This window comes from Oryctolagus cuniculus, chromosome 20 (genome assembly GCF_051225735.1).
Source record: "Oryctolagus cuniculus isolate XC-2025 breed Fujian yellow rabbit chromosome 20, ASM5122573v1, whole genome shotgun sequence".
NCBI lineage: Eukaryota > Metazoa > Chordata > Mammalia > Lagomorpha > Leporidae > Oryctolagus > Oryctolagus cuniculus.
Window position 1 is genome coordinate 9,810,285 of NC_142886.1, and position 26,383 is coordinate 9,836,667.

At 55.7% G+C, this 26,383-nt stretch overlaps 1 protein-coding gene and 1 long non-coding RNA gene across 3 annotated transcripts in view; one reads left to right on the forward strand and one right to left on the reverse strand.

Annotated features, from left to right (window-relative positions):
* Positions 1–24,797, forward strand: part of RAB15 (RAB15, member RAS oncogene family) — a 26,151-nt gene extending 1,354 nt beyond the window's left edge. The window contains exons 2-8 of one of the 2 annotated variants that reach the window (XM_070065035.2): positions 14,464–14,558; positions 18,559–18,619; positions 19,674–19,734; positions 20,207–20,284; positions 21,202–21,291; positions 22,152–22,217; positions 22,378–24,797. In XM_070065035.2, coding sequence (XP_069921136.2) covers positions 14,540–14,558; positions 18,559–18,619; positions 19,674–19,734; positions 20,207–20,284; positions 21,202–21,291; positions 22,152–22,217; positions 22,378–22,533 — 531 coding nt within the window. In that variant the 5' untranslated portion in view covers positions 14,464–14,539 and the 3' untranslated portion in view covers positions 22,534–24,797. The remainder of the gene's footprint in view (positions 1–14,463; positions 14,559–18,558; positions 18,620–19,673; positions 19,735–20,206; positions 20,285–21,201; positions 21,292–22,151; positions 22,218–22,377) is intronic. The other variant, XM_017339024.4, reaches the window with a different exon arrangement.
* On the reverse strand, positions 16,735–18,696 carry LOC149120051 (uncharacterized). The gene is made up of 2 exons (XR_016226414.1): positions 18,539–18,696; positions 16,735–17,845 (listed from the first exon to the last, which is right to left on the reverse strand). It is a non-coding gene; the product is annotated as an uncharacterized LOC149120051 (long non-coding RNA).
* Positions 24,798–26,383: the final 1,586 nt, after the last annotated feature.

Below are 26,383 nucleotides of genomic sequence, written 5' to 3' on the forward strand. Positions count from 1 at the left end.
GCAGCCTCAGCACCCAGGGCCCTGCTGGCTGGCAGGTGGCTCTTCCAATTGGCTGCTCTGGCCGGAGCCCCTGCTGCCATGAGGGAGGGCCCCAGCAGCCTGCTCTGGAGGATTGCTCTCCCTCCTCCAGCACACACTCCTTGCCAAGAAAGAGAGGGAGCAGGAGGATCACAGGGCCAGGAGGAAGGGAGCCTGTGGTGGCTAAGAGGCTGGCTCTGTGGTCAGGTGCACCTGGACCAACAGTGACCTTGACTATCTCCTGAGCCCCTACGCTTTAGTTGCTCCTCTGTAGAATGGGCAGGTGTTGTGAGGGTTAAATGCTGTCCTGTTTGGAAAGCACTGAGCAGACATATGGTGAAGCTGGCTCAATGCTGCTTGTTATTATTATCACTGGCATTAAGCTCTTAGGGTCTCATTTGCTTCACTGTCTGCAAGGAACTTTGGGTGAGGAAGCAGAACTTGTCTGTCTGTCTTGGTGGGGAGGGGGCCGGGGACAGGAAGGCAAGCTCCCAGGAGATCTAGGAGCTTGGGCTGGGCCACTGCCAGATGACAGACATCTCGGAGATGAGCAGGGTGCACACGCTGAGCCTTGGCTGAGAGAAAGCAGTGTTATCTGGTGTGGGGTGGGAGGAGAGCTCGGGATGAGGCAGGTGTTTGGAAAAGCATGGGGGAGAGTCAGGGAGTGGCCGAGGAACCAGATGGGGACTAGGGACAGCTTGCAGGCTTGGGGACAAAGGGCAGCAGCTTACCACTTAAGGAAACTTACAGTGGCTGTTTTTGAGTTGGGCCTGGCACCGGGCAGGAGCGGCTGAGTCTGCAGAGAGCTGTGGGCCGCCTGGGGGACCCTGCCTTTTGTCTGAGGGGCAGTGCACCTGCATGTGCTGGCTCCAGGGATGACCTGGGCTTTTCTCTTTGAGCATGTCATTCTTGCCCCTCATTTCAGAAGCTCCAGGGGCTCCTGCATTGTGCTGTGGGGAGCCAGTGCCCCCTAGGGCACGCCCGTCCCCCATAAGGCAGACAAATGAAGGAGCCTGTGTTTCTAAAACACCACGATGAGCCTTCTGAGACTTTGCCCCTTGCCCTTACTGGGAACCCTCCCCTGGTCTCTGTGCCTGGCAACCTTCGGCAGTGCCTTCTTCCTGCCACACAGGTAAATGCCAGGTTAGCTACAAGGAACTGACTGGGGCACCCCTCCCCCAAGGCCCGTGCTCCTCTCGGCCTAAATGCTGAAGGTGGCTCCTGATCCCTCCTCTCTCTGGTGGCCAGGATGCAGGGGACTCCTTCGGAGTCTGGATTCCATGGAAGAGAAAGAAACTTTCTTTTCTTTTTCCAGAACATTCACTTATTTATTTGAAAGGCAGAGAGTGAGAGGGGGAGATCTTGCATCTGCTGGTTCACTCCCCAAATGCCCACAACAGCTGGGGCTGGGCCAGGCCAACTCCAGGAGGCTGGAACTCAATCCAGGTCTCCCAAGCCAGTGAGAGGGGCCTTGAGCCACCACCTGCTGCCTCTCGGTGCACATTAGCAGGAAGCTGGATCAGAAGCAAAGCTGGGGCAGAAACTCAGGAATGCAGACGTCCTGTCCCAAGCTGAATCTTTTTTTTTTAAAGATTTATCTTTTTATTTATTTAAAAGACAGTTACAGAGAGAGGTAGAGACAAAGAGAGAGGTCTTCCATCTGCTGGTTCACTCCTCAGATGGTCAAAACGGCTGGAGCTGTGCTGATCCGAAGCCAGGAACCAGGAGCTTCTTCTTGGGCTCCCACATGGGCCATCTTCTGCTGCTTTCCCAGGCCATAGCAGAGAGCTAGATCAGAAGAGGAGCAGCCGGGACTAGAACTGGCGCCCATATGGGATGCCAGCACTTCAGGCCAGGGCCTTAACCTGCTGCACCACAGCGCCAGCCCCCATTTTTTTAAAATGTGTATTTATTTGTTTGAAAGGCAGAGTTAGAGAGAGAAAGGGAAAGGGGTTTTCCATGTGCTGCCTCACTCCCTAAATGGCTGTGACAGTGAGGGAGGGGCCAGGCAGGAGACTTCCTCTGGGTCTCCCATGTGGGTGCAGGGGCCCAAGCACTTGGGCCATCTTCTGCTGTATTCCCAGGCACATTAGCAGGGATCTGGATAGGAAGTCGAGCAGCTGGGACTCAAACCGGCGCCCACATGGGATGCCAGCATTGCTGGGGGAGGGTTAACCTGGTTGCCAAAACGCCGGCCCCCTCAAGCTGCATCTTCGCTGCTGTGCCAAACGCCCACCCCAGGAAAGCTTTCTTCACACCAGCATTTCTTAGATGCTGAAAACCCACTGGCTTTCTTAGATGCTTACTGGTGCTAAGCTTACTAAAGGGCTGTGATTCTCCCTGTTCTTGGACACGTCTCTCAGCCTTAACCAAAACTTGAGGGGCAACAGTTAGCTGGCCACGGACAGTCTGCCGAGGAGATGCAAGGGCAGCCAGGACACCATTGTGTCAAGGAGCTGGGTGCTACGCAGTCCTGTTCATTAACTCACCTGCTCAAAAAGCATGCGCTGGTGCTAAGACCTGAATTTAAAAAAAAAAAATGGAATGAAAAGACAATCTTGTTATGATGCAAAACATTTTTTGAAATCCATGCATAAGTTGTTCATAGTAGGTATTTTCCATGGACCTTTGGAAGAACCCCCCGTATGTGTGGAGATCACAATTTGTTATCTTTAAAAATTCTGTTTGCTGTGTCATATATATATATATACATATGTGTGTGTGTATATATATATATATATATATATATATATATATATCCCTTTGCCATGCTGGGCTTTGCGCTAGGCACCTTTCCCAGGGGCTTTTTTTTTTTTTTTTTTTTTTTTTTTTGTGAATGGGGAAAATGAGGCAATTTACTGGTTACTGCCAAGACAGAGTTCAGATTCTTGGCTTGTGTGGCTGTCACCTCGGCTGGCACTTCTGGGATTCACTGTGCGCTCCACTTACAGTACTCCTGCACCAGCCAGAGAAAAGAGCTTTCTAGGGAGAAAAGAGGAGATCGCCCAGGTAGACTGAGGCACTGACCCCCTCTCTTGATCCTTCTCTTCTTTCTGGCCAGTGGGTGGGCAGGCGGCCCTGCAGCTGGATCTGAGCCACAGGCATTCCCTTGCGAATGCCCACGCAGAGGGTGGTGCAGAGCGAGGAGCTGGTGCCTTAGTGTTTTCTGCCTGCACGACTCTCTTGCCTGCTAAAGGAAGGGAGTGAGCATTGCCTCCAAAGCACCATGCCAGGCAGTCTAGAGACTGTTGCAGTAGACTTTTTGCTGCCCACAGGAGTGTATGAGAAAACTTCAGCAAGTTCGAAGAGGAGTGAGCAAGCATTTGGTCTGGTGGTACGTCCCATATACAGAGTGCCTGGGTTGCGTCCCAGCTTTGTTGCCACTTCTAGCTTCCTGCTCATGTGCACCGTCAGGAGGCAGCAGGTGTTGATGGTTCAAATGGTTTGGTCCCTGCCACCCACATGGGAGACCCAGAATGAGTTCCTGGCTCCTGGCTGGGGCTGTTGTTGCAAGCATTTTGGGGGTGAATCAAAGGATGAAAGCTCTCTGTCTCTGGTGTGAAAATGAAAATAAGGGGGCCAGCATTGTAGTGTACAGGGTAAGGCTGCTGCCTGTCATGCCAGCATCCCATATGGGCATGAGTTCGAGTCCCAGCTGCTCCATTTCCGATCTGGTTCCCTGATAATGACCTAGGAAAAGCAGCAGAAGATGGCCCAAGTGTTTGGGCCTCTGCCACACACTTGGGGGACTCTGATGAAGCTCCTGGCTTCAGCCTGGCCCAGTCCTGGCTGTTGTAGTCATCTGGTGTATAAACCAGCAACTGGAAGATTCTCTCTCTCTTCTCTCTCTCTCTTGTTTCTCTCTCTCTCTTGTTTCTCTCTCTCTCTCTTGTTTCTTTCTCTCTCTCTTTCTCTCTCTTGTTTCTCTGTCTCTCTCTCTTTCAAATAAATAAATCTTTTTTAAAAATGAAATTGAAAAATGAGTTTATTTTGGTACTAAAAATTTGAAATCCATGCATTGTTATTGTTTCATAGTATGCATTTTTTTTGACAGGCAGAGTGGACAGTGAGAGAGAGAGACAGAGAGAAAGGTCTTCTTTTTGCCGTTGGTTCACCCTCCAGTGGCTGGCGCGGCCGGCGCACTGCGGCCGGCGCACCGCGCTGAGCCCATGGCAGGAGCCAGGTACTTATCCTGGTCTCCCATGGGGTGCAGGGCCCAAGCACTTGGGCCATCCTCTACTGCACTCCCTGGCCACAGCAGAGAGCTGGCCTGGAAGAGGGGCAACCGGGACAGAATCCGGTGCCCCGACCGGGACTAGAACCTGGTGTGCCGGCGCCACAAGGCGGAGGATTAGCCTAGTGAGCCGCGGCGCCAGCCTCATAGTATGCATTTTCCATGAACTTTTTGAAGACCTCTTATGTATAACGATTTCAAAATCTTTTTTGCACCAAAATAAACTTATTTTTTAATTCCATTCCCCCCTCTCCCAACCTTTTGAAATATCCTCATAGCTGGGGAGGCACAGACAGGCAAAAAAAAATGCTATTGCAAAATGAGATATTGTATCCCAAAGTATTTTGCCGTAGTCTTCTTCAAACCTAAGGGATCGGCTGTGACCCACTGTTAGTGAAGATTCCCTGGTCGTTGTCTAAATAGCCATGGAGCTGTGCCGTGCCGCAGCCAGTGCACATGGTAGAGGCTGGAGGCAGGCCCCTGTGGGCTCCACCCAGCAGGGAAGCCTGGAGCTGGACCCTCAGTGTGGGTTGCTTGTCATTGTAGCAGCAGAGGCAGCAGATGGAGCCCAGATAACAGAGGTAGGGATTGAGTGGGTGGCTGAGGGACTTGGGGCAGTCGGGCTGCAACAGAAGGGAGTTTCAACAGAAAAGTCAGAGCATGCCTGGCCATCTGTCTCCTTCCCCAGAAAGTGAGACCAAATCTCACGCCTCATCTCCCTGGTCCCTAGACCATGTCCAGCTGAGATCTCAATCCATATAGTTAGATTAGTAAAGGAATGCTGGGCTAGATGGCAGAGGGCATTGAGGGCTGGGCCACAGAGATGGGACTTGAGCCACAGAGGGGTGGGACTTGAGCCTTAGCAACAGGGTCAAGGGGTGGTGAGCAGGGTCCTCCTGGTGTTGGCCGGATGGATGCTTTTCTCCTTGGCCTTCCTGAGTGGCCATCACCAGTCCCTGTGTCTGTGGCTAGGACAGGATCTCCAGGTGACTGATGGGGAGAGAAAGGGTGCAAGAAGCAGTCTCAGCTGACACCAGGCGACCCTGCCGACACTGGCGCAGCTGCTCCGCAGTGTGGTCTGGGGTCTGCCGGCTTGCAGACTGAGAGAGCTGAGTACAGGCAGCATTGTGAGATGTGATGGGGCCTCAGGGTCAGGGCGACATCTCCGTGCTCCACCGCCCACCCCAGCACTCGGCAGCCTGAGACACGCGGAAGTGCAGGGAAGGTGAGAAGCGATGCATGGGCTCAGAAGAGTACAGAGGGACTGGCGCATCATCCGGGACCTCCCTGCCCGTGGGCGCAGGAGACACTTAGCGGACAGGGGAGAATCTTCTGGAAAGGTTGTGGTGAAGGTTGCAGAGGCCCAGGAATGTGAAGCCCTGGCAGAGCCCTAGGTGTAGGCTACCTGCTGTCACCAGAGCATCTGCCCCACAAGGAAGTTGAGCTGCTGAGTAAGTGTCACTGTGTCCTGCCCATCACTCGGGGATCCCAGGCACCGCGCTCAGAGCTCAGATCCATGGAGACCAACGCACACGGAATCCAAATGGGCCTTCCTGGGCAGCTCCTTCCTGGGCCTTGGTTCTCAGCACGGCTTCTGTCCCAATGCCTCCCTTGCCCTGGCGTTGCCAGTGTTTCAGAAAGCAGAGGGAGCTGGTGGCAGGGGGTGGAGGGCGGGGTGAGGCTGGCTCTCCCTCAAGGCTCTGCCCCTACCAGGTGTGGCGGGGCCGCGGGCTGTGTTCTTGCCAGAGGCACAGGTGCAGGCCGGGCCTCCCCAGCACACCCTGAAGCTGCAGATGGGCTCGGCTGAGCTGTGCCTCTCTAGCCTGGTCACAGGTCTGAGCACTCCGCTTCCCTCCTGCCATCTGCCCCATTCCCTGCTTTCTGCTCCTCCATCCGCTCCTCCCCTCCTCCCCCCACCCTGCTCGCTATGCCTCCCCCCCCCCCCAGCTTTGTAACAGGAAACTCGATATTTGGTCATTACCTTCCTGCCCCGAGCACCAGCTCTTAGCACGCAGCCTTTTTCTGTAACCCAATACTTATGTCGGTTTCCCTGCACAGCTGTCAGTTTTCTAGCCAGGCTTCTGCCCGCTCCTCGGCTGTTCTGTCACTGGGCTTCACCAAGACCGGCGCAGGGCACCCTGGATATTTGCTTATTCCCATGGAGGAGGAGAGAGTGGTCGTTGACCCCTTCTTATTACTGGGAAGACTGAGCCCCCACCCCCACCCCCGAGAAAAGTGACTTCCGTCTCATGCACAGGTGGCCTGGCCTGGAGCCATCTCCCATCCTCCCATCTGCATGTTGGCCTTGACGTGCCCTTTATCCCAGAAGTCCCCTCCCCAGGAGCCAAAGGGGAGCCGCTGAGCGCCTTCCCCACCCAACGTGCAGGCTCTGGGATTGCAGGGCGCCCCCTGTGGGAGAGTCAGGTGCCTGGGAGGGAGGAGCCTGGCTGGGGGGGACTTGGAGGGTGGTGTCCGAGGGTTGCCCCCCTATGTTGCCATCTTCACCATGCACTCATGCAGTGCTCCATGGCTGAGGCACGGAGATCTGTGGAGGGGCCCAGGGGACTCTGAAGTGGGGGTCCTTCCCTGATGACAATTTTCTCTCTGCTGATTTTTTTCTCCTGCTGTATGCTGACTTCATTAATTCACTGCTTTCATTTATTTATTTTTTAAATTTATTTTATTTATTTGAAAGGCAGAGTTATGGGGGTGGAGGAGGGAGAGAGAGAAAGAGAGATCTTGTCTCCCACTGGTTCACTCCCCAAATGGCTGCAATGGCCAGAGCTGGGCTGATCCAAAGCCAGGAGCCAGGAGCTTCCTCTAGGTCTTCCCATGTGGGTGCAGGAGCCCAAGCACTTGGGCCATCTTCTACTGCTTTCCCAGGCCACAGCAGAGAGCTGGCTCAGCAGAAGAGCAGCTGGGACTTGAACTGGCACCCATATGGGATGCCAGCCCTGCAGGAGGCAGCTTTACCTGCTATACCACAGCGCCAGCCCCCAGTCACTCCTTTTATTCATTTGCCCATACTTTTTCTTTCATTTGTTCAGCTCCTGGTATCTACACAGGCCCTAGGTTTCCAGACCGAGCCTTTAAGACTTGCATGGGCAGGTGCTGGCCTCCACAGTGCTCCTGGTCCCCTTTCCATCACTGTTCTGTGTTGAGGGTGTGTGGGTATGTGTGCACATACGTGTGGGGGGAGTGTGTGTGTGTGCATACACGTATGTGCATGTTGGTATGTGAGTCTGAGTGTGGGCATGAGTGTGGTCTCTGGCTGTCCCTCTGTTTTGCCCTCCTTCCCCCAAGTCCATCATTAGGGGAAATGGCGTGGTTGGTTCCCTGATCTCTTCTGGCTACAAGAAGGGGTTTGGGGGGCCAGTGCCATGGTGCAGTAGGTTAATCCTCTGCCTACAGCACCGGCATCCCATATGGGCACCGGTTCAAGTCCCAGCTGCTCCTCTTTCAATCCAGCTCTCTGTTATGGCCTGGGAAAGCAGTAGAAGATGGTCCAAGTGTTTGGGCCCCTGCACCCACATGGGAGACCCGGAAGAAGCACCTGGCTCCTGGCTTCAGATCTGTGCTGTTCTGGCCATTGTAGCCATTTGGAGTGAACCAACGGATGGAAGACCGACCTCTCTCTGCTTCTCCCTCTCACTGTCTGTAACTCTACCTTTCAAATAAATAAATAAAATCTAAAAAAAAAAAAAAGAAGAGGTTTTGAAGTGGGGATTGCTGGGGTGCTTGTCTGGGGCAGCACAACCAGGCAGTCACATCCCCCAGGGTCTACTTTTTCCCAGAGCTCATTGGGTGTTGCTCAGGAGTGACCTCTGTGGCCATGACCTCCTGCTACAGCCCATGGGAGCTCCACCTGTCTGGCCCATGCTGGTTTCTCACCCGTGGCTGGGGCAGGGAGGTGGGGACATTCCTGGGCCTCGTGCTTGGTAACTGGAGCTAGCAGGACCACGCAGATTGGGTGTCTGCCTTGGGTTTCGGGTGTATTAAGTTGTTCCCCCTGGTGGAGTCTGATTGCCAAGGAAAAGGTTCAGGTCACCCTACCGGTCCTCCAGGCCACGGCTGATCACATAGATAACGCTTGGCACCCTGGGGCAGTGCTGTTTCCACTGAAGTGTGTGGCCCTTGGCAGGCAGGCAAACTGGCACCTGACATTGACCCTCGAGAGGCTGGCCGGAGGGCGACAGGTGCTGCCCCCACCATGGGCACACCCTGCCCTTACCAGAATTCAGGCTGTGGGCTGACTCTGGGAGGCTGGCTGGGCTCCAGGTGGGTGGCATTTTCTCTTCCTGTTGAACCGTTCCAGCCTCACCTCCCTGTCCCCCTCCTTCCTGTCCCCTGCACGAGCCCCCTCCTCTTCCTGGAGCTCTTTCCATGCCTCAAGCTGTGACTCATGTTCCCCAAGAGGGACCGACAGTGACTGCAGGAGGTGTTAACAGAGCTCCTTGCGCCTGGCCCTGAGTTCCAGGTTTCATACTTGTCATCACTCTCACAGGACTGTGACATCAGGGATTGTCACCCCAGATAACAGGCGAGGAAGGTGTAGCCAAGAGACCCGAAGGGATTTTCCCAGGACCACACGGGTTATTCCAAATTCTGAACTTCCATCATGTTCTTTTTTAAATTCTTATTTATTTTCATTTCATTTGAAAGGCAGAGAGAGACAGAGACAGAGGCAGACAGAGATCTTCCATCTGCTGGTTCACTCGCCAGATTCCCACAACAGCCAGGGCTGGGCTAGGCTGCAGCCAGGAGCCGGGAACCCAGTTCAGGTCTCCCATATGGATGTGGATGGCAGGGGCTCCAGCACTTGAGTCATCCACCTGCTGCTTCCCAGAATGCACTCTGGCAGGAAGCTAGAATTGGAAGTGGAGCTGGGACTTGGACCAGGGCACTCCAGCGGGGGAAGCAGGTGTCCCAGGTGACACCAGAACACCCCCCCACCTGTCTTGGTCCTAATGTGCCATTGTTCGTCGAGCTGCACTTCCCCCGTGCTGCGTGGGCTTGCTGTGGAGGCAGACAGCCGTGAAAGATGTGCTATTTTGCCTGGATGTGCAACTCCTTTGCCACCAGGGGCAGGCAATGAACTCTTGCCTATTTTCTTACCCGACACGAGATACCTTAGGAGCCAGGTGAGTGCCAGGCCAGCTCTCCTGCCCTCGCCGCTGGTGCTGAAAGGAGGGCTTTTCAGTTCCTACCAGGGCTCCTGTTGTGGCCCCGCTGTCTCCGGGGTTGTGTCAGGGGGACAGCGAGCACAAGATCAGAACATAGCAGGAAGAGCGAGAGGCAGCTGCCTGGTGAGAGCAGCTCCACCCGCAGGCGTAGCAGGGCCTGGCTCTGGCACAACTCAGTTTTGCTTGTCCATGTCTGTGCGGCATCAGATGGCACCCCTCCCCCACTGCTGCACCTGCTCCCTGGGGCAGGGGGATTCCACTCCTGGAATTGCCATCCTGGGCCTGGCACGGTGGCAGCATCGAGGCAGGCAAACAGGTGACTGAAGAACCAAAACACATTGTCAAACACAAAATATATTCTCTGCCCCTTAAGTGCGTGGTGCCTAGCTGGGGCTGGCAGACGAAAGCTGAGAGGCAGGTGGACGCTGGGGATGCTGGTTTAGCAGTGTCCTTCCTCCCACTCCTGGTGGGGGCAGCATCTTGCCACCAGTGTGGGGGAGCCGTTGGATGGCAGTGGACAGTCTCAGGCTGTGAATTTTTTTTTAAGATTTATTTGTTTATTTGAAAGGCAGTTAGAGGCTAGCGCCAGCAGCCCAGGTTCTAGTCCCGGTCGGGGCGCCGGATTCTGTCCCGGTTGCCCCTCTTCCAGTCCAGCTCTCTGCTGTGGCCCAAGTGCTTGGGCCCTGCACTCGCATGGGAGACCAGGGGAAGCACCTGGCTCCTGGCTTCAGATCAGTGCAGTGCACCGGCCACAGCGAGCAGGCCGCAGCGGCCACTGTGGGGTGAACCAACGGAAAAGGAAGACCTTTCTCTCTGTCTCTCTTTCTCACTGTCCACTCTGCCTGTCAAAAAAAAAAAAAAAAAAAAAGAAAAGAAAAAAGAAAAAAAAAAGAAAAAGAAAAAAGAAAAGAAAGGCAGTTAGAGAGAGAGAGAGCTTTTCCATGCGCTGGTTCACTCCCCCAGATGGCTAGAATGGCCAGGCTGGGGCCAGGCTGAAGCTAGGAGGTTGGAACTTCATCCTGGTCTCCCACATGAGTGGTAGGAAACCAAACCCTTGGGCCATTTTCTGCTGCTTTTCCCAGGCACATTAGCGGGGGGCTGGATCGGAAGCCGAGCAACCAGGACTCAAAGTGGCTGAGGATACCATGAGCTGACCTTGGTGTCTGTCTGGTCTGGATTGGTGGCTATGCAAGGATCCAGCGACCCAGACCCAACTCCAGCAGGCATATGCATTGCCTTCGGCCTGGTTGCTTCTCTGTGCACATCTGTTGGCCTCATATTCCTTTTGTTGCAAGCTGAACAGTCCCCTCTGATCTGCCTGGCCCCAGCTGCATGCCTTGTGAGTCACTGGTGCAGTCAGGGGCTGCTTCTCCATAGAGAACACACTGCACCTGGCCCTGCTTCCACAATACGGGGCTCGGGGCTGAGCAGCATTAGCCAGAAACGGGGCCAGGTGAGGCAGGCAGCCCGAGGGGTGTGTCCGATGGGTTCTGGCTTTCCCAGGGTCTCCGAAACCTCCGCTGCAGCTGTGCAGAGGTGAGGTGCTCACTGCTTCTCTCTGCAGCTGTGCCTCTCTGTACCAGGAAAGGAAGGTACAATGCATGTGAAGGCATTGTCAGCGAGATGAATCCGGCCTGGCTGCAATCATGCACTTGAACTCAAGGAGCACGGAGTTCCCCGAAAATAGGTTCTAGTGGGTGTCTCAGTCAGCTAGGGCTGCTATGACACAATACCGTACAGTGAGTCATCCGTAAACAACAGAAATGTACTGCTCTCGGCGCAGGATCAAGGTGCCAGCAGATTCCGTGTCAGCTGAGTGCTCGCCCTGGGCCACAGAGAGGTGCCTTCGAGCTGTGTCCTCACCACGACAGGCCAGAGGGTGCCTGCCACCTGCAGCAGGCCCCCTGGATACAGGGACACTGACCCCACCCACGAAGGCTCCGCCCTCAGGACCAGACCACCTCCCAAAGACCCCACCTCCACACATCGCCACGTGGGGCCTTGTTTCTTTCTTTCTTTCTTTCTTTCTTTCTTTCTTTCTTTCTTTCTTTCTTTTTTTTTTTTTTTTTTTTTTTTTTTGACAGGCAGAGTAGACAGTGAGAGAGAGAGACAGAGAGAAAGGTCTTCCTTTTTTCCGTTGGTTCACCCCACAATGGCCGGTGCGGCCGGCGCACTGCGACTGGCGCACAACGCTGATCCGAAGCCAGGAGGCAGGTGCTTCTCCTGGTCTCCCATGCAGGTGCAGGGCCCAAGGACCTGGGCCATCCTCCACTGCACTCCCGGGCCACAGCAGAGAGCTGGCCTGGAAGAGGGGCAACCGGGACAGAATCCAGCGCCCCAACCGGCACTAGAACCCGGGGTGCCGGCACCGCAGGCAGAGGATTAGCCTAGTGAGCCGCGGCACAGGCAGGGCATTGTTTCAATACACTGATTTTGGGGAGACACAAACATTCAGACTACAGCAAAGTGGGCCTGCTCCCCTTGTGTCCCCACCTCAACCATCAGGATAGGTATGGGCTGTTGAGAAAGATAGAAGATTCCTCAGCTCCGAAGCATTGGGGAACCACTCATTGAATGAAGAGCACCCTGGGTGGGTTTTAAGACTGGCTTTCCAGCTCCAGGCTCAGCAGTAGGGTATGGGTTTCTGTGCCTCTCTGTGCCCCGTGATGATGATGGTACCCATGCACACCTGCTTCACAGAGCTGGCGTAAGAACTGAGGGCGTGGGATCCCTTAGCTAAGGTGCGGCTGTGCTTAGAGATGGGCTGGATGAGGTTCTCAAACTTCAGTGTGCCTAGGATTCAGTGGGCTTGGGGCACCCTGGGAATTTGCATCTCTAACAAGCTCCCTGCTGAGGCCGATGTCACTGGTAGCTGCAAAGGACGGTGGGTGGCAGAGGACTGGACAGCGTCATCCTATCTTCAGCAAGGGTTTCTTGGGTATGTTTTGCCGCCCGATCCCTAGGAAGCCTCTACTGAGCAGAGGGTAAGCTGGAGGGAGAGAACTACAGCGTGGCAGGTGCTCACGTCCCGGTTTGGTTTATATCTCACACCGACCTGGAGGAAGTCACTGATGGACTCCTTCTATGGATAAGAAAGCTGAAGCTGGGAAAAGCTAACTTGCACAAAGTCACACAGCAAAGGGCCAGCAAAGGGCCAGCGCTGTGGAGTAGCCGGTAAAGCCGCCTCCTGCAGTGCCAGCGTCCCAGTGGGTGCTGGTTCCAGTCCCGGCTGCTCCACTTCCGATCCAGCTCTCTGCTGTGGCCTGGGAAAGCAGTAGAAAATAGCCCAAGTTCTTGGGCCCCTGCACCCGTGTGGGAGACCAGGAAGAAGCTCCTGGCGCCTGGCTTCATACAAGTCCTGGCCCAGCTCCCACCATTGCATCCATTTAGGAAGTGAACCAGCAGATGGAAGATTTCTCTCTCTCTCTCTCTCTCTCTCTCTCTCTCTCTGCTTCTGCCTCTCTGTAACTCTGCCTTTCAAATAATAAAAAAACTTAAAAAAAAGAAAATCACACAGCAAGCACCTTCACCAGGACTGGGACTCCGCTCTTTTTGACTCCAAGGCCACTACACTGCAGCTCTCAAGCTTTTCTTTATCTGAAAATCACAAGACAATGCTGTGGAAAACAGCTTCCTGGACCCACCTCTCAAATGACGAGTCAGCAGGTCTACGTGGGACTGCCCATTGCACCCCAAAATAATCTGTGGTGTCAGTTTTTTAAGATGAGGAAGGCTTTCGTAGCAGTCAGTAGGAGGCAGGCTGGCTCAGCCCTCCCTCCAAGACTGGGGGTCTGGGACACTTCTCTGGATTGGGTAGGGAAGAACTGGGCAGCGCTGATGCCCGTGAGACAGGTGCCCATGGGAGGGGCTTGGGATCAGGCTAGCCTTGCATGATTGTGTCCAAAGCAGCTCTTCAAAGAAAGCAAGGACTTTAAAAAAAAACGATTAGACCCACTAGTAAAGCATAACATAGGGATTTTTCAGGAAAAGAGTGGGGTGGCAGAGAGGCAGAGACAGAGAGAGAGGGGGAGAGCTAGAGAGAGAGGTATTCCATCCACTGGTTCACTCAGAGCTGCGATGATCCAAAGCCAGGAGCCAGGAGCTTCTTCCGGGTCTCCCATGTGGGTGCAGGGGCCCAAGCACTTGGGCCATCTTCTACTGCTTTCCCAGGCCACAGCAGAGAGCTGGATTGGAAGAGGAGCAGCTGGGATTTGAACCTGTGATCATATAGGATGCCGGCACTGCAGGCGGCGACTTTACCCATTCTGCCACAGTGCCAGCCCCCTGCCACCATTTTTAACAAACTACCCCAGTGATGCAGTAGCCAAGGAGCCACCAAGTGCACCTTGGGATAGAGAACAAGTCTGTTACAGCTCTTGATGCTGCAGGTGCAGAGCCTGGGGCTGCAAGTAGTTCACAGACTTGAGCAGGTGTGGGCATCACCGCAGGGCCTGCCTGCAGCAGCCAGGACGGTGGCTGTGGGCGGGTGCTGGTGCACACACGTCTGGATCAGCAGTGTGCTGAGCAACCTCGGTGCCTGTGGCGGTGAGAAGGCAGGAGGGAACCAGGTCAGACCACCAGCATGTGAGTTGGTCCTGCAGAGCCCAGCAACCAGGCAGAGAGAGAGAAGGAGCCAGGATAGGCACTGGGTACTGAGGGCCAGGGTACGTGGGAACAGAATGGAAGGGGTACATTCCTGCTGGAGCTCCTGGAGTCGCTGACTTTTTAAAATTATCATTATTATTATTTCAAAAGGAGGGCAAGGGCAGGGGGGCTTCTTAAGCAAACAGACTCAGCACTGTTTCTTCCATCCTTGCAAGGGGTCTTCGACAAGTTCATGGAAAAAAGCATATTGTGAAAAATCTATGCTTCTTGGGTTTTTTTTTTTCTTTTTTGGCTTCAAAATAAACTTCTTGTCTAGTTCCATTTGTCTGTAAATATTTTGAAGTTCCTTGTATGAATGTCCTATGAACAGCCAAAATGGAAGCATTTTTCTTCTTTTTTAAGATTTATTTATTTATTTGAAAGGCAAAGTTACAGAGAGGCAGAGAGAGAGAGCAAGAGAGAGAACAAGTGAGCTTCCATCCACTGGATCGCTCCCCAGATGGCGGCAATGGCCAGAGGTAAGCCAAGCCGGGAACTTCTTCCAGATCTTTCACACGGGTGCAGGGGCCCCAAAGACTTGGGCCATCTTCTACTGCTTCCCCAGGCCATAGCAGAGCTGGATCAGAAGTGGAGCAGCCAGGACTCGAACCGGCACCCATATAGGATGCCAGCACTGAGAGGCAGCGGCTTTACCCACTACGCCACAGCGCTGGCCCCACATTTTACTTCTCACACTTGTTAAATTTGAGGGCCTTAGTGAGGTGTCTGGCAGCGCTTTGAGCCCCATAACTGCCCAGCCATGGTCAGGGAAGGGCACAGGCATTGTAGCACAGCAGGTTAAGCCACTGCCTGCGGCGCCAGCATCCCATGTGGACACTGGTTCGAGTCCCAGTTGCTCAACCTCTGATCCAGCTCCCTGTCAAATGCACCTGGGAAAGCAATGGAACAAGGCCCAAATGCTTGGGCCCCTGCGGCCTATGTGGGAGAGCCGGCTAAAGTTCCAGGCTCCTGTGTTGTGGCCACCTGGGGAGGGAACCTGTAGGTGGAGGATCTCTCTCTCTTTCTGCTTTTCAAATAAATAAATATTTTTTTAAAAAAAAGAAACTAAAAAATTATTTAGGATTTAAAAAAAAGTTGGGGTGCGGGGAGCAGAACCCAAAGGCCAGGTGTCCCTAACAGTGTAGTTGGTGCCTGCTGTCCAGCCCTGTCCTCCCTGCCTCCTGTCTTCTGTCACAGGGAAAACATCCCCTTAAGTGTGGGGTGGAGCCACAGAGCACCAGGAAGCTACGAGCACCTCCGTGTCCCAGGCAGCTGTGTAAGGTGTAGCAGGTGCTGCCGTGTGCTGTGCCAGCCTCGGGCTAGTTGTTGACCAGTCTGGGCCTGGGTTTCCTTTCTAGTAAGCTCTGTCAGGGCAGAGAGCACTGCTCTCTACCTAAGGCACTGTTCTTGACCGGCCTGGTTAGGCTGAGCCAAGAGCAGTTGGGTTAAATATAAAACCAACAAAATCTCTGGTTCTCCTTGGAAGGAGGCACTGGACTGTGACGCAACAGGAATTTCTTGATTCCCTTCTATGCCAGGTATTGAGGGGAAGCAAATTACTGTTTGTCCAGGGAGGGAGAAGGCAGGATTTGGCCTCCCACCGAGGCCAGGCGCCCTCCCCCTCCCCTTGCTCTTCTCTTCCTCTGCGAGCATGGAGGAATGGCTGCCCAGCTTTGCCCATCTGGAGGACAGCTCAGGAGATGTGAATCAGCTTGGGCAACGGAGCGATGACTCACACCTGACCAGCCCCACTTGGTTCAGGTCCTCTGTTCTGAATCTTTTCCTCCCTGCTAATTAAATGATGATTTGGTCTCCATGGTGGGAGGGAGGAGATGGAGTTGAACGGTTCTGCGTTTGTGGACAGCTGGGGATGGGATGGATGAGGGAGGTGGGTTCCCCATGTGGCAAAGCAGTGATGCAACATAGAAAGGCCATGGCGTGGGGAAGGCTGGACTTTCTGGGGGCCGCTGAGCAGGCCAGCAGTGCCTTCCTGCTGTTCCCACCTGAAACCCTGGAGTGATACCCACTCCTGACCTGCCTCCAGAGAATGCATTAAGACTTCTTCTTGAATCACTGGGTAGACATAGCTCCTGAGTCACTGGGCCCAGCACCTGGCCACAGTTAGGGCTGCGGAGGGGGCACGCTGGCAGAGGCATCACCCACAGTTCTCTGCCAACATCAGAATCCAGCCTGTGTGCTGCTGGTGGAGCTGACGTCTTACTGCAAATTCTCACACGTGTGTTTCCACCCTGGGCTGGCTTGCAGGGGTCCCTCGAGCCTCCCCTGTCTCGTGGCAAACCCTTGGGCGGATGAAGCTGAGACCTGTGTGTCTCTTAGGTCTACCCCAGCACCATGCCGGGCCGCTGCCTCTGCACCGGTCACTCGGTGGTCACCCAGGAGCACCTGTTGTGTAGCAGGCGCTGTCCCAGGTTCTGATGACGGCTATGGTTGACTGTACCAGCCGCGGGGCCGCCCTTGATTTCTCAGCAACTCTCTCAGAGGACTGTGGATCTCCCTGGTTTTGATTGATGATGAAAAGGAGGCTCGGAGAAGCTAGGTGCCCAGAGTACAGGGGTGCTTGAGAAAGTTTATGGGAGATGGAATTAAAAGCTAAGCTGATTTTGGTGCCAACAATTGCTGAAATCCATGCATATGAGAGGTCTTTCAGAAAGTGTATATTATGAAAGAACTATGTATGCATTTCAACATGTTCCATGACAAAATAAACATCTTGTTACAAAAATTATTGGCCAGCGCCACGGCTCACTAGGCTAATCCTCCGCCTTGTGTCGCCGGCACACCGGGTTCTAGTCCCGGTCGGGGCGCCAGATTCTGTCCCGGTTGCCCCTCTTCCAGGCCAGCTCTCTGCTGTGGCCAGGGAGTGCAGTGTAGGATGGCCCAAGTGCTTGGGCCCTGCACCCGCATGGGAGACCAGGATAAGTACCTGGCTCCTGCCATCGGATCAGCGTGGTGCACCGGCCGCGGCGGCCATTGGAGGGTGAACCAACGGCAAAGGAAGACCTTTCTCTCTGTCTCTCTCTCTCACTGTCTACTCTGCCTGTCAAAATATATATATTGAGAGGAGAGAGAGAGACAGGGACACGTAGGGAGAAAGAGCCCGGATCTTCTGGTTCACTCCCCAGGTGCCTGGGACTGAGCCAGGCAGAAGTCAGGAGATGAGAATTTGATCCAAGTTTCCCACATGTGTGGCAAGGACCCAAGGTGTGTCTTAGCAGGAAGCTGAAACCAGGAGCCAGAGCCAGGAATCAAACCCAGGCGCTCTGATACGGGACGTGCTGTCCTCACAGGCGTTCTTGGTAGGCTGAGTGCCTGCCCCTACGCTTATCTTCACGTTTTGAAGTTCCCTTGTATGGACTAAGTCGCCGTGGGGATTCAAGCTCAGGCCTGCCTGCAGAGTGCCCAGGCTCCTTGTAGTTGACAACAGCGCCTCCTGCAGTAAGAAGGGGTGAACAACAGCAGAGGCGTGCCGGGCCTCTTCTCGAGCCAAGGGCTGGGTCGTGCACATGGAGGGGTTAAACAGTCCCCCCTGCCCAGGGCTGTGCCTTGCCTTCAGCACGACAGCACCACAACCCCTTCTGCTCACTAATGAGAGGGAGACAGAGCCCAGGCAAACGTGGTGGGCTGTTGTTCCTGGGGCGTAACAAACACAAACAGCTCCAGAGGTAGGAAGAAGGGGCCTTCAAGTACGAGGAGACACATCTGGGGCCTAAGCGAGGCCATGCTGAAAGTATGTGCGTCAAAAAGCCTGTGGAAAAACAGAATTAGCAGGTAAGTTTATTTTGGTGCAAAAAATTTTTTTGAAAACCTTATGTAGGTTTTTCATAGAATACCTTTTTTTTAAAAAAAAAAAAGATTTATTTATTTGAAAGACAGAGTTAGAAAGAGAGAGAGAGGTCTTCCATCCACTGGTTCACTCCCCAAATGGCCACAACAACGGCCAGAGCTGGGCCGATCTGGAGCCAGGAGCCAGGAGCTTCCTCCAGGTCTCCCACGTGGGTGCAGGGGCCCAAGGACTTGGGCCATCTTCTACTGCTTTCCCAGGCCACAGCAGAGAGCTGGATCGGAAGTGGAGCAGCTGGGACACAAACTGGTGCCATATGGGATGCCAGCACTGCAGGTGGCAGCTTTACTTGCTACACCACAGCGCCGGTCCCCATAGTACTCCTCTCCATGAACTTTTGGAAGACCTCTTCATGGGGTCCCCCTTCTCACCCCACCTCCTGGCACCCCCAAACCTTTACTGCTAGCAACTTGCAGCTCAGGAAGCTGCAGGAAGGGGAGCCCCATGCAAAGCTCTGGCCAGCACTGTGAATCAGTCTATAGCTAAAGAAGGCCCTGCCACAGGCCCCCTCCGCGCACGTGAAACCTAGAGACGCTCTCGGAGAGAGTGAGTGCCTGGGGCCCCTCCCACTCAGGCCTCAGCAGGGGCTTTCCTCACCTTTCCCTCTTCTTCTGCAGGGGTGGACTTTAAGATGAAGACCATCGAGGTAGACGGCATCAAAGTGAGGATACAGATTTGGTGAGTTGCGTGGGAGGGGAAGGACCCTGCCCCTCTGCTGCCACCGGCCACGCTGTGTGCAAAACCCCGTGGGACGCCTGGAATGAGGGGAAGACGGCTCTCCTATGTGCCCTAACCACTGAGCCCTTCTTAAGAAACTGTGTAGGACTGACCACGAGTCACCGAAAGGCAGAAATTAGAAGGGATTAAGAAACAAATCGCTGTGGGTTTGTCTTACAATTAGGCTGTACCGTTGACCCAGGCCACACTGTGGGAAGAAGGGAGGGAGGGCTCCACCCCACCATGTAGGGGGGACACATGGTGCGGTTCCCACAAGAAGCCACAGGGGGGCGGTGTGGCTCTCCCGTGCGGAAGTGTTGGACGCACTGCTTATGCCAGCGTTCAGAGCTGTCCTCCAGGCCTGGACTTGTGTGGACCGGGCCCTGAGCCATCCCACAAGGTCGGGGGTGTAGCATCATCGCCCCAGTCCACTCCCAAGTCTGTCCACCACAGCCACGCTGTCCAAGGCTCAGGATTACGGTTCCTAGTGCAGGTGCATGTTGAGTATCCTGTCTAAAATGCCTGAGACCTGAAGTTTTGGATTTTTTCGGATTGTGGGATACTTGCATCTCTGAGGGTGCTTCAAAAACTTCATGGAAAATACACCTTATCTCTTCATTCCGTCTTTCCACAAATGTTGAAGTAGCCTTGTACCTGCTGAGATAACGTATCTCATATACACCTTACCCACATAGCCCAAAGGGAATCACACACAGTATTGCAAGTGACTTTGTGCATGGAACAACGTTTCACGGCGTGGAATCTTCCTGTTGCGGCGTCATGTCGGTGCTCAGGAGGTTTTGGATTTGGGAGCATGCAGGGTGTTTGGGTTAGACTCCGCCGTCTTCGCAGTCAGGGGTGCCTGGATCCCTGGGGATCAGAGCTGTGAGCTTTCGTCTGACACTCCCCAGTTTTTCCTGCACGGGCACAGAGTCACCCAGCACCTGCTCCCCTGACCCCTGCGTGCACCCCTGGTCCTGGCTCCCTCCACTGAGGGACTGGCTTTCTCCCGCAGGGACACAGCGGGCCAGGAGAGGTATCAGACCATCACCAAGCAGTACTATCGGCGGGCCCAGGTGAGCCACCGTTTCCAGGGTGTAGAGGTGGGAAGCCACCACCCACACTCCCAGCGCTGGGGTTTGAGGTGTCTGTGCCAGCAGCCACCAAGACAGGGCCCTCGGACAGCTTGCTGCCAAGGAGGGGCAGGGTAGGCGGAAGGGGTGCCCTGGGGGCCATTTTCCATTCATTCCTTAGTTCTTCACAGAACACTTGGTATAGTCAGGCCCTGGCCCGTGCCCCTAGCTTCCTCCCTCTACCTGGGCCAAAGCACGGGGCGCCTTCCGTCTTCAGAGGGTCCAGAGACAGGCCTGGGAGCCTCAGCTGTTGGGGTCCCAGAGAAGGGGAAGTTTCTGGATGCTGAGGGGGGTCTCATTCAGCTAAGCAGGAAGGAAGAGCAGGTGGAGTGTTTTGGGCACCCCGGCCCTGTGGCCCCGGTCGGTGCCTACCTCCCCATCTCTCCCTCTCCCTCCCTCCCTCTCTCTCACTCAGGGGATATTTTTAGTCTATGATATCAGCAGCGAGCGCTCTTACCAGCACATCATGAAGTGGGTCAGCGATGTGGACGAGGTACGTGAGCCCTGCCCCACGAGGAAAGGGTGTCTCTGGGGAGGGCTGGGGTTCTCAGCACGGACAAGCAGCTGCCCCCACCCCCTCCCCAGGAAACCTTGCCTTGCACAGCCCCAGAGGAAGAGTTCTGGGTGAGAAAGTCACAGAAAGACCCCAGAGCCCCCAGGCCCTCCTGCTCCGCACCTCACCAGACCCCATGGCCACAAAGTCCTGAATGAGTTAACTCCCAGCTTGACCCTGAAATCCCAGAGCCAGCCAGAGTGGCGAGACCAGGGTCCAGACCTGAGTCTGCACAGCCACTGTGGAGCTGTGGGCGACCCGGTGCGACTCACTGGGTCCCCAGTTTCTTATCTTCAGCCCAGGCTACCTTCCAGATGGGGTACCAGTTGTCCAACCCAGGGAAGCACCAACATTAGCCAGCGTCTTCTACCCTGAGTTTCCCCCCATGGCACTCGTGGGTTTGTTTGGCCGTGGTACAGTAGCTCCCCCACCCCATGTCTGCAGAGGATACGTTCCAGGGTCCCTGGGGCCCCTGCAGCCACAGGTGCTCCCAAACCCTGTGTATATCTGGTGTTTTTTTCCTACGCATGATAAAGTTTACAGTGCAAGGTGGACAGTGATACGTAATATGAAACAGAAGAGTTATGACAACATACTGTGATAAAAGCTAATGGAGACCTTTATGAATTGTTGATTTCTGGCATTTTCCTTTTAATAGTTTAGATCATGGTCAATGGTGGGTAACTGAGATTATCAATAAGTAAATGAATTAATGGAACCACTCCAGAGGAGCATTACAGGTGGGAGAGCCCAGCAGGTGGGCCCAGTCAGCCCACCGTGTCCCCAGGCGCGAGCTCCGTGCAGGGCAAGGGTGGGGAGAGCAGCCTCGCTGCAGGTGTGCCGTCCTCTGTCCCTAGTACGCACCGGAAGGCGTGCAGAAGATCCTGATAGGGAATAAGGCCGACGAAGAGCAGAAACGGCAGGTGGGCAGAGAGCAAGGGCAGCAGGTAAGTGGAGTGCCCCTGGCACCCTGCGTGGCACATGAGGCCAGCCCTGAGAGCTGGAACCCAGCCGCCCAGCCGCCAGAGCCCTGCAACACCCACAGGCACGGAGGGCCCCTGCCTGAGCAAGGAGGAGGGGGCTTCAGGTGCCAACTCTGAGGAGCCGCCGGGCAGCAGCGAGGGTGAGGGCCAGTCCAGGAGTGCAGGGAGAGCTGAGAGTTTGCACAACAAAGGCCACCCCCACCCCCACCCCCCACCCCGCAGAGGGCCTCAGTCTCCCTCCTCAGTACAAGCATCCCGTTAGCGCTTGCAGTACCCTCGATTCATTTAATGATACATGAGAACATCAAGGCCAGCCCCACTGGAAGTCACGGCATGGTAGGCACTCTGTGTGTGTGGCAATGCGCTCCGTCCCCAGGAACCGAGCCACAGCCTGGGAGAAAGGACACTCTCATCCCCTCCCCGCTGACAAAGAGGAGGCCGGGGCCACGGAGAGAGGTCACCCACTTGCCTGGTGGCAGCCCTGGCACTCAAGCCTGGCTCTACAGCCCGTGCTTTTGTTTGTTTTCTGTTTTGTTTTACATTCATCCGCCACACTGCCCCATGGTTCCATGTCATTGTCCCCTGGTGAGTGGTTGTGTTTCTGTGTGTGTGTGTGTGTGTTGGGGCGTGGTGGCCAGGGCTAAAAGAACAGAGAGGTGTATTTGTGGGGCATCTCTCTCCCCACCCCCAACTCTGCCAGCCCCTGTCCCAAGCTCTCAGCTCTGAGCATCTCACAGCACAGCTGCCCCTGAGGGCAGTGACACAGGGGTGTGCCCACCGCCTCCCCTCCCTGCATCGTTCATCAATGCCCTTCCCTCTCGCAGCTGGCCAGGGAGTACGGCATGGACTTCTATGAAACAAGTGCCTGCACCAACCTCAACATTAAAGAGGTGAGCACCCCGGGGGACCCGCTGCCCTGTCCCTGTCCCGGCTGAGTCCGCGGGAGGTGGGGGCGCATGGGGGCAGGGCTCAGACCACAGGGTCCCACCCACGGTGGCTGCAGGGCCGCGGAGCGGAGGCTGGGCTCAGCCGTGCCCCTCTCTTGTCCAGTCTTTCACGCGGCTGACCGAGCTGGTGCTACAGGCCCACCGGAAGGAGTTGGATGGTCTCCGCACCCGGGCCAGCCACGAGCTGGCGCTGACAGAGCTGGAGGAGGCGGGCAAGCCCGAGGGCCCAGCGAACTCTTCTAAAACCTGCTGGTGCTGAGGGCCGTGAATGGAGCACCGCGTTGCCGCGGGAGGCCTGCAGGCAGCTGGGGAGGCCGGCCCCTGTCCCGACGCCGCTGTCCTGGCATCTGACGACCCTGTTGAACATCCCCCGCCTGGCGCAGATGCGGCCCCGCTGTCGTTGCCTCCTCGCCATCCCTCAGCCCGCGACCCCAGCCCCAGGCCAGCTCTGACTCCTCGCTGCTGTGCTGAGCTGCGGGTCTCGCCGCCCCAGGGGCAAGGGCCATGGCTGGAGTCACGGCCAAGGCTCCTCCCCGTCTCCTCCGCTCTGCTTTCTCCTCCTCACTCTCCCTTCTCCCATCCCCTTCCCCTCCAGTGTTTTGTGTCTTGGTCTCTCCTGCCCCCGCCCCCCCAATGTGGGTGCAGGTGCCTCCCTCCTCGTTCACTGTAGCCCTGTCGGAGGGAATGCGCGTAGGCTCTGGGGGGTGATGCACCCCCTGATCCAGGGGGAAGCCCCCAGCTTCGTGGGGGCCTGAAGGCTACAGGGTGCATTGTCCTCTTCCGTTTTCTGTGCTATGGGCGGGATGGGGCCAGGGTGGGGGGGCTTGCAGGGGGCATGCCACCTGCTGGCCCTCAGGCCCTGGCCATCCTACCTCCACCTGCTCCCCCCCCCCCAAGCTCTGGACACGCTTGCCTGCCCGCCTGCCCGGCCGCCTCCCCTGAGCTCGCTGGCAGGTGCTTCAGAGAAGAGACGGCAATGGTGAGGGGTGGCAGAGACAAAAAGTCACCTCCATTCTCTACCTCCCGTGTGGCGGGGTCCATGACTTCTCCCCACCTGGGCTCCTGAATTTAGAGGTGTGGACAGAGGCCTGAGGGTACCACAGGGGCAAGGAGAGCCCTGAGCCCCTGATCCTCTGAGGTCGGGCTCCTAGGTTTGGGGGGGCAGAGCAAGGGCAGGGACAGGCCATGGTCCGCCTTTGGCTTATCACAGGCAACATGGTGGCCACGGGGCCTCCTGGCCCCATCTTCTCTTCCCGTGTCAGGAGGGCATCCCCCAGCCCAGGAGTAGTCACATCAGCCTTCAGTCACTGATCCGGGTCTCCCGCCCTTAAGGTTTGCCTGGGAAGAGGAAAGAGAGAGAGAGAGAGAGAGAGAGAGAGAGAGAGAGAGGCCCTGCATAGAAGTGCTCGGTGCTGTGATTGCAGCCTTCAAGACCAAGTGCCCATCCTGCCTGGTCGCCCCGAGTTGGCCTAGGGGTCTGCCAAGGGCACTGAGGCCACCTGTGGTGGGGGAGGGGCAGGCGAGGCCTCCTCCCCCTGACTCCTGTGTGCAGGGAGCATCTTTAGCCCCCAAGAGCAGCTGGAAGGAGCCCTTCCTTGCCCTTCCGGTGGCGGGAGGAACACAAGTCAGAGCATTGTTCCCCAGCTGCACTGCAGGGCTGGGACCGGAAGCAACTGGAAGAATGCGGCTTGGAGCATTCTCCAACCAAGGGCCAAAACCCAGGACATACGGGTGTGCAGGAGAAGAACGCCCTTCTGTACCACTCCAGGCACGACACAGGGGTGGCGGGTCGCTTCCCCAGCCTTCCTGCCTGCCCTGTCCAAGGGGGAAGTCAGTCCCCAACTGAGGGGATAGGTCAGCATAGCGGCAGGAGGGGCTGCCCGGTGAGAAATGGTGGGCTCCTGAGGTCTGCCAGCCAGAGCTCTGGTGCCTCACTCTGGGGCTGCGGGGGTCTCACCTTCAGCCAGGGACCTCGGGGGCAGCAGAGTGGGTGTGGCGCACGCCATGGACGGGAACAGGTTTCCTGGAGATGGCCAGAGTGGGTTGTCTTTCTCTCCCAGTCGCCTGCCCCCCTGGAAGAGGGACTGTATTTTGATTGGACCCTAGGGGTTCTGGAAGGCAAAACATAGGGTAGGGACTGTGTGGACTCACGAGCCCTCTCTGGGAGAGCCACAGCTGGGAACAGTCCGGGAGCAGGAGGATTTTGGGGTGCAGCTGTTCTTGCCAGTCCCAGAGTGGGTCTCTTACCCCAAACCCCAGTCCAAGGAGGGGCTCTGGGGAGTGGCTCTAGGCCCAGACTGGGGAGCAGGCTCCGGCCTGCGTCTTCATCACCGCCTCTACACCTGCTGGCTTGAGACTCAGCCCATCCCCAGGCACACCACCTGCTCCTGAGCCCCTGCCATCTCCCTGGGACGGATAAACCTTGCGTGCTGTGTCTCGGGTCTATCATAGGGATTGTGAGTGAGCAGGGTTCGTTTATTTTAAACACAGATGTTTACAAAATAAAGGCTATTTCAGACCACAGCTGTGGCTCCTGTGGATGCGTCCTAGGGAGGAGGTCTCGCTGGGCCCACGGCGGTGAGGTGGGACGGGAGAGGGAAGCGGCAGAAAAGCCGCCACGTGCCTGCAGCCACAGCAGGAGAAGCGACAGGAGCGGCCAGGGCTGCCTTCCCTGTGGTCGCCTGCAGGAGGCCACTGCAGAAAGAAGGCGGCCCAGGCCTTGGGAGGGGCTGCGCCTCTCTGAGGGGGTCTGAGGGACTCTGTGCAGCCCAGGTGGCCGTCTGTTTGGGAGGGAGCTGCCTCGTCTTTCAGGTTTCTGACTGACTGACACCTCGGGGTGTGGAGGCAGACGGGCTGTGTAGGAGCTAAGGGACTTGTGGGAAATGGAATTCCAAGATAACGTTTTTTTCAGTGCCAGAGATGAATCCATACATATCAGAGGTCTTCAAAGAGTTCACAGAGGGGCGGGCATTTGACCTGTTGGTTAAGATGCCAGTTAGAACGCCATGTTTTCCATGTCAGAGTGCTGGGCTTGAATTCCTGGCTCCTGTGTGCGGCTGATACAAACCCTGGGAGGCAGAGCTGGTGTCTCAACCAGTTGGGTTGCTGCCATCCACATGGAGACCTGGGTTGGGCTCCTGTCTCCTGGCTCATCACAGACATCGGGGAGAGCTCCTTCTTACTGTTTGTGTCTATCCATCTCTGCCTCTCAATTTTTTTGTTTAAAGTTCATGAAAAATGTGGATTTTTTTAAAAAAAATGCATGGATTTCAATTTTTTTGCATTACAATAAACATCTTTTTTATTTTTTTATTTATTTTTTTTTATTTTTTTTGACAGGCAGAGTGGACAGTGAGAGAGAGACAGAGAGAAAGGTCTTCCTTTGCCGTTGGTTCACCCTCCAATGACCGCCGCGGCCGGCGCGCTGCGGCCGGCGCACCGCGCTGATCCGATGGCAGGAGCCAGGAGCCAGGTGCTTTTTCCTGGTCTCCCATGGGGTGCAGGGCCCAAGCACCTGGGCCATCCTCCACTGCACTCCCTGGCCACAGCAGAGAGCTGGCCTGGAAGAGGGGCAACCGGGACAGAATCCAGCGCCCCAACTGGGACTAGAACCCGGTGTGCCGGCGCCACAAGGCGGAGGATTAGCCTAGTGAGCTGCGGCGCCGGCCCAATAAACATCTTTTAATTCCATTTTGCACAAACTTTCTGAAGTCCCTCCTACTTACTACCCTGTGGAAAGTAGAGTTGCAGGAGAGAGAGAGAGAGAATGGGGGCGAGGATAGAATAAGGAAGGAGGCAGGGCAGCAGTCATCTAAAGACCTTATCTGCCCGTCACAGTCTGTGACACTCCAGCTCCTCCCATCCAACAGTCACTGCGAGGTGACTCCACAGATCAGGAGAGAGATGTTCAGAGCGCTGGAAATTTAACTGGGAGTCACTGGGTTGGAATCAGAAGGGCAAAGCTTTGGCATCTCTGTTTAGAAGATGTGCAAGTGATTCCTGCAGTCGGCATAGCGACCCACCCACCTGGGCGCTCTGCTTCCCCGAGTAGTGCTGTTTGTACAAGAACCACTGCCCTGCACAAAGTCCTGGCAATCACAGGCGTCACT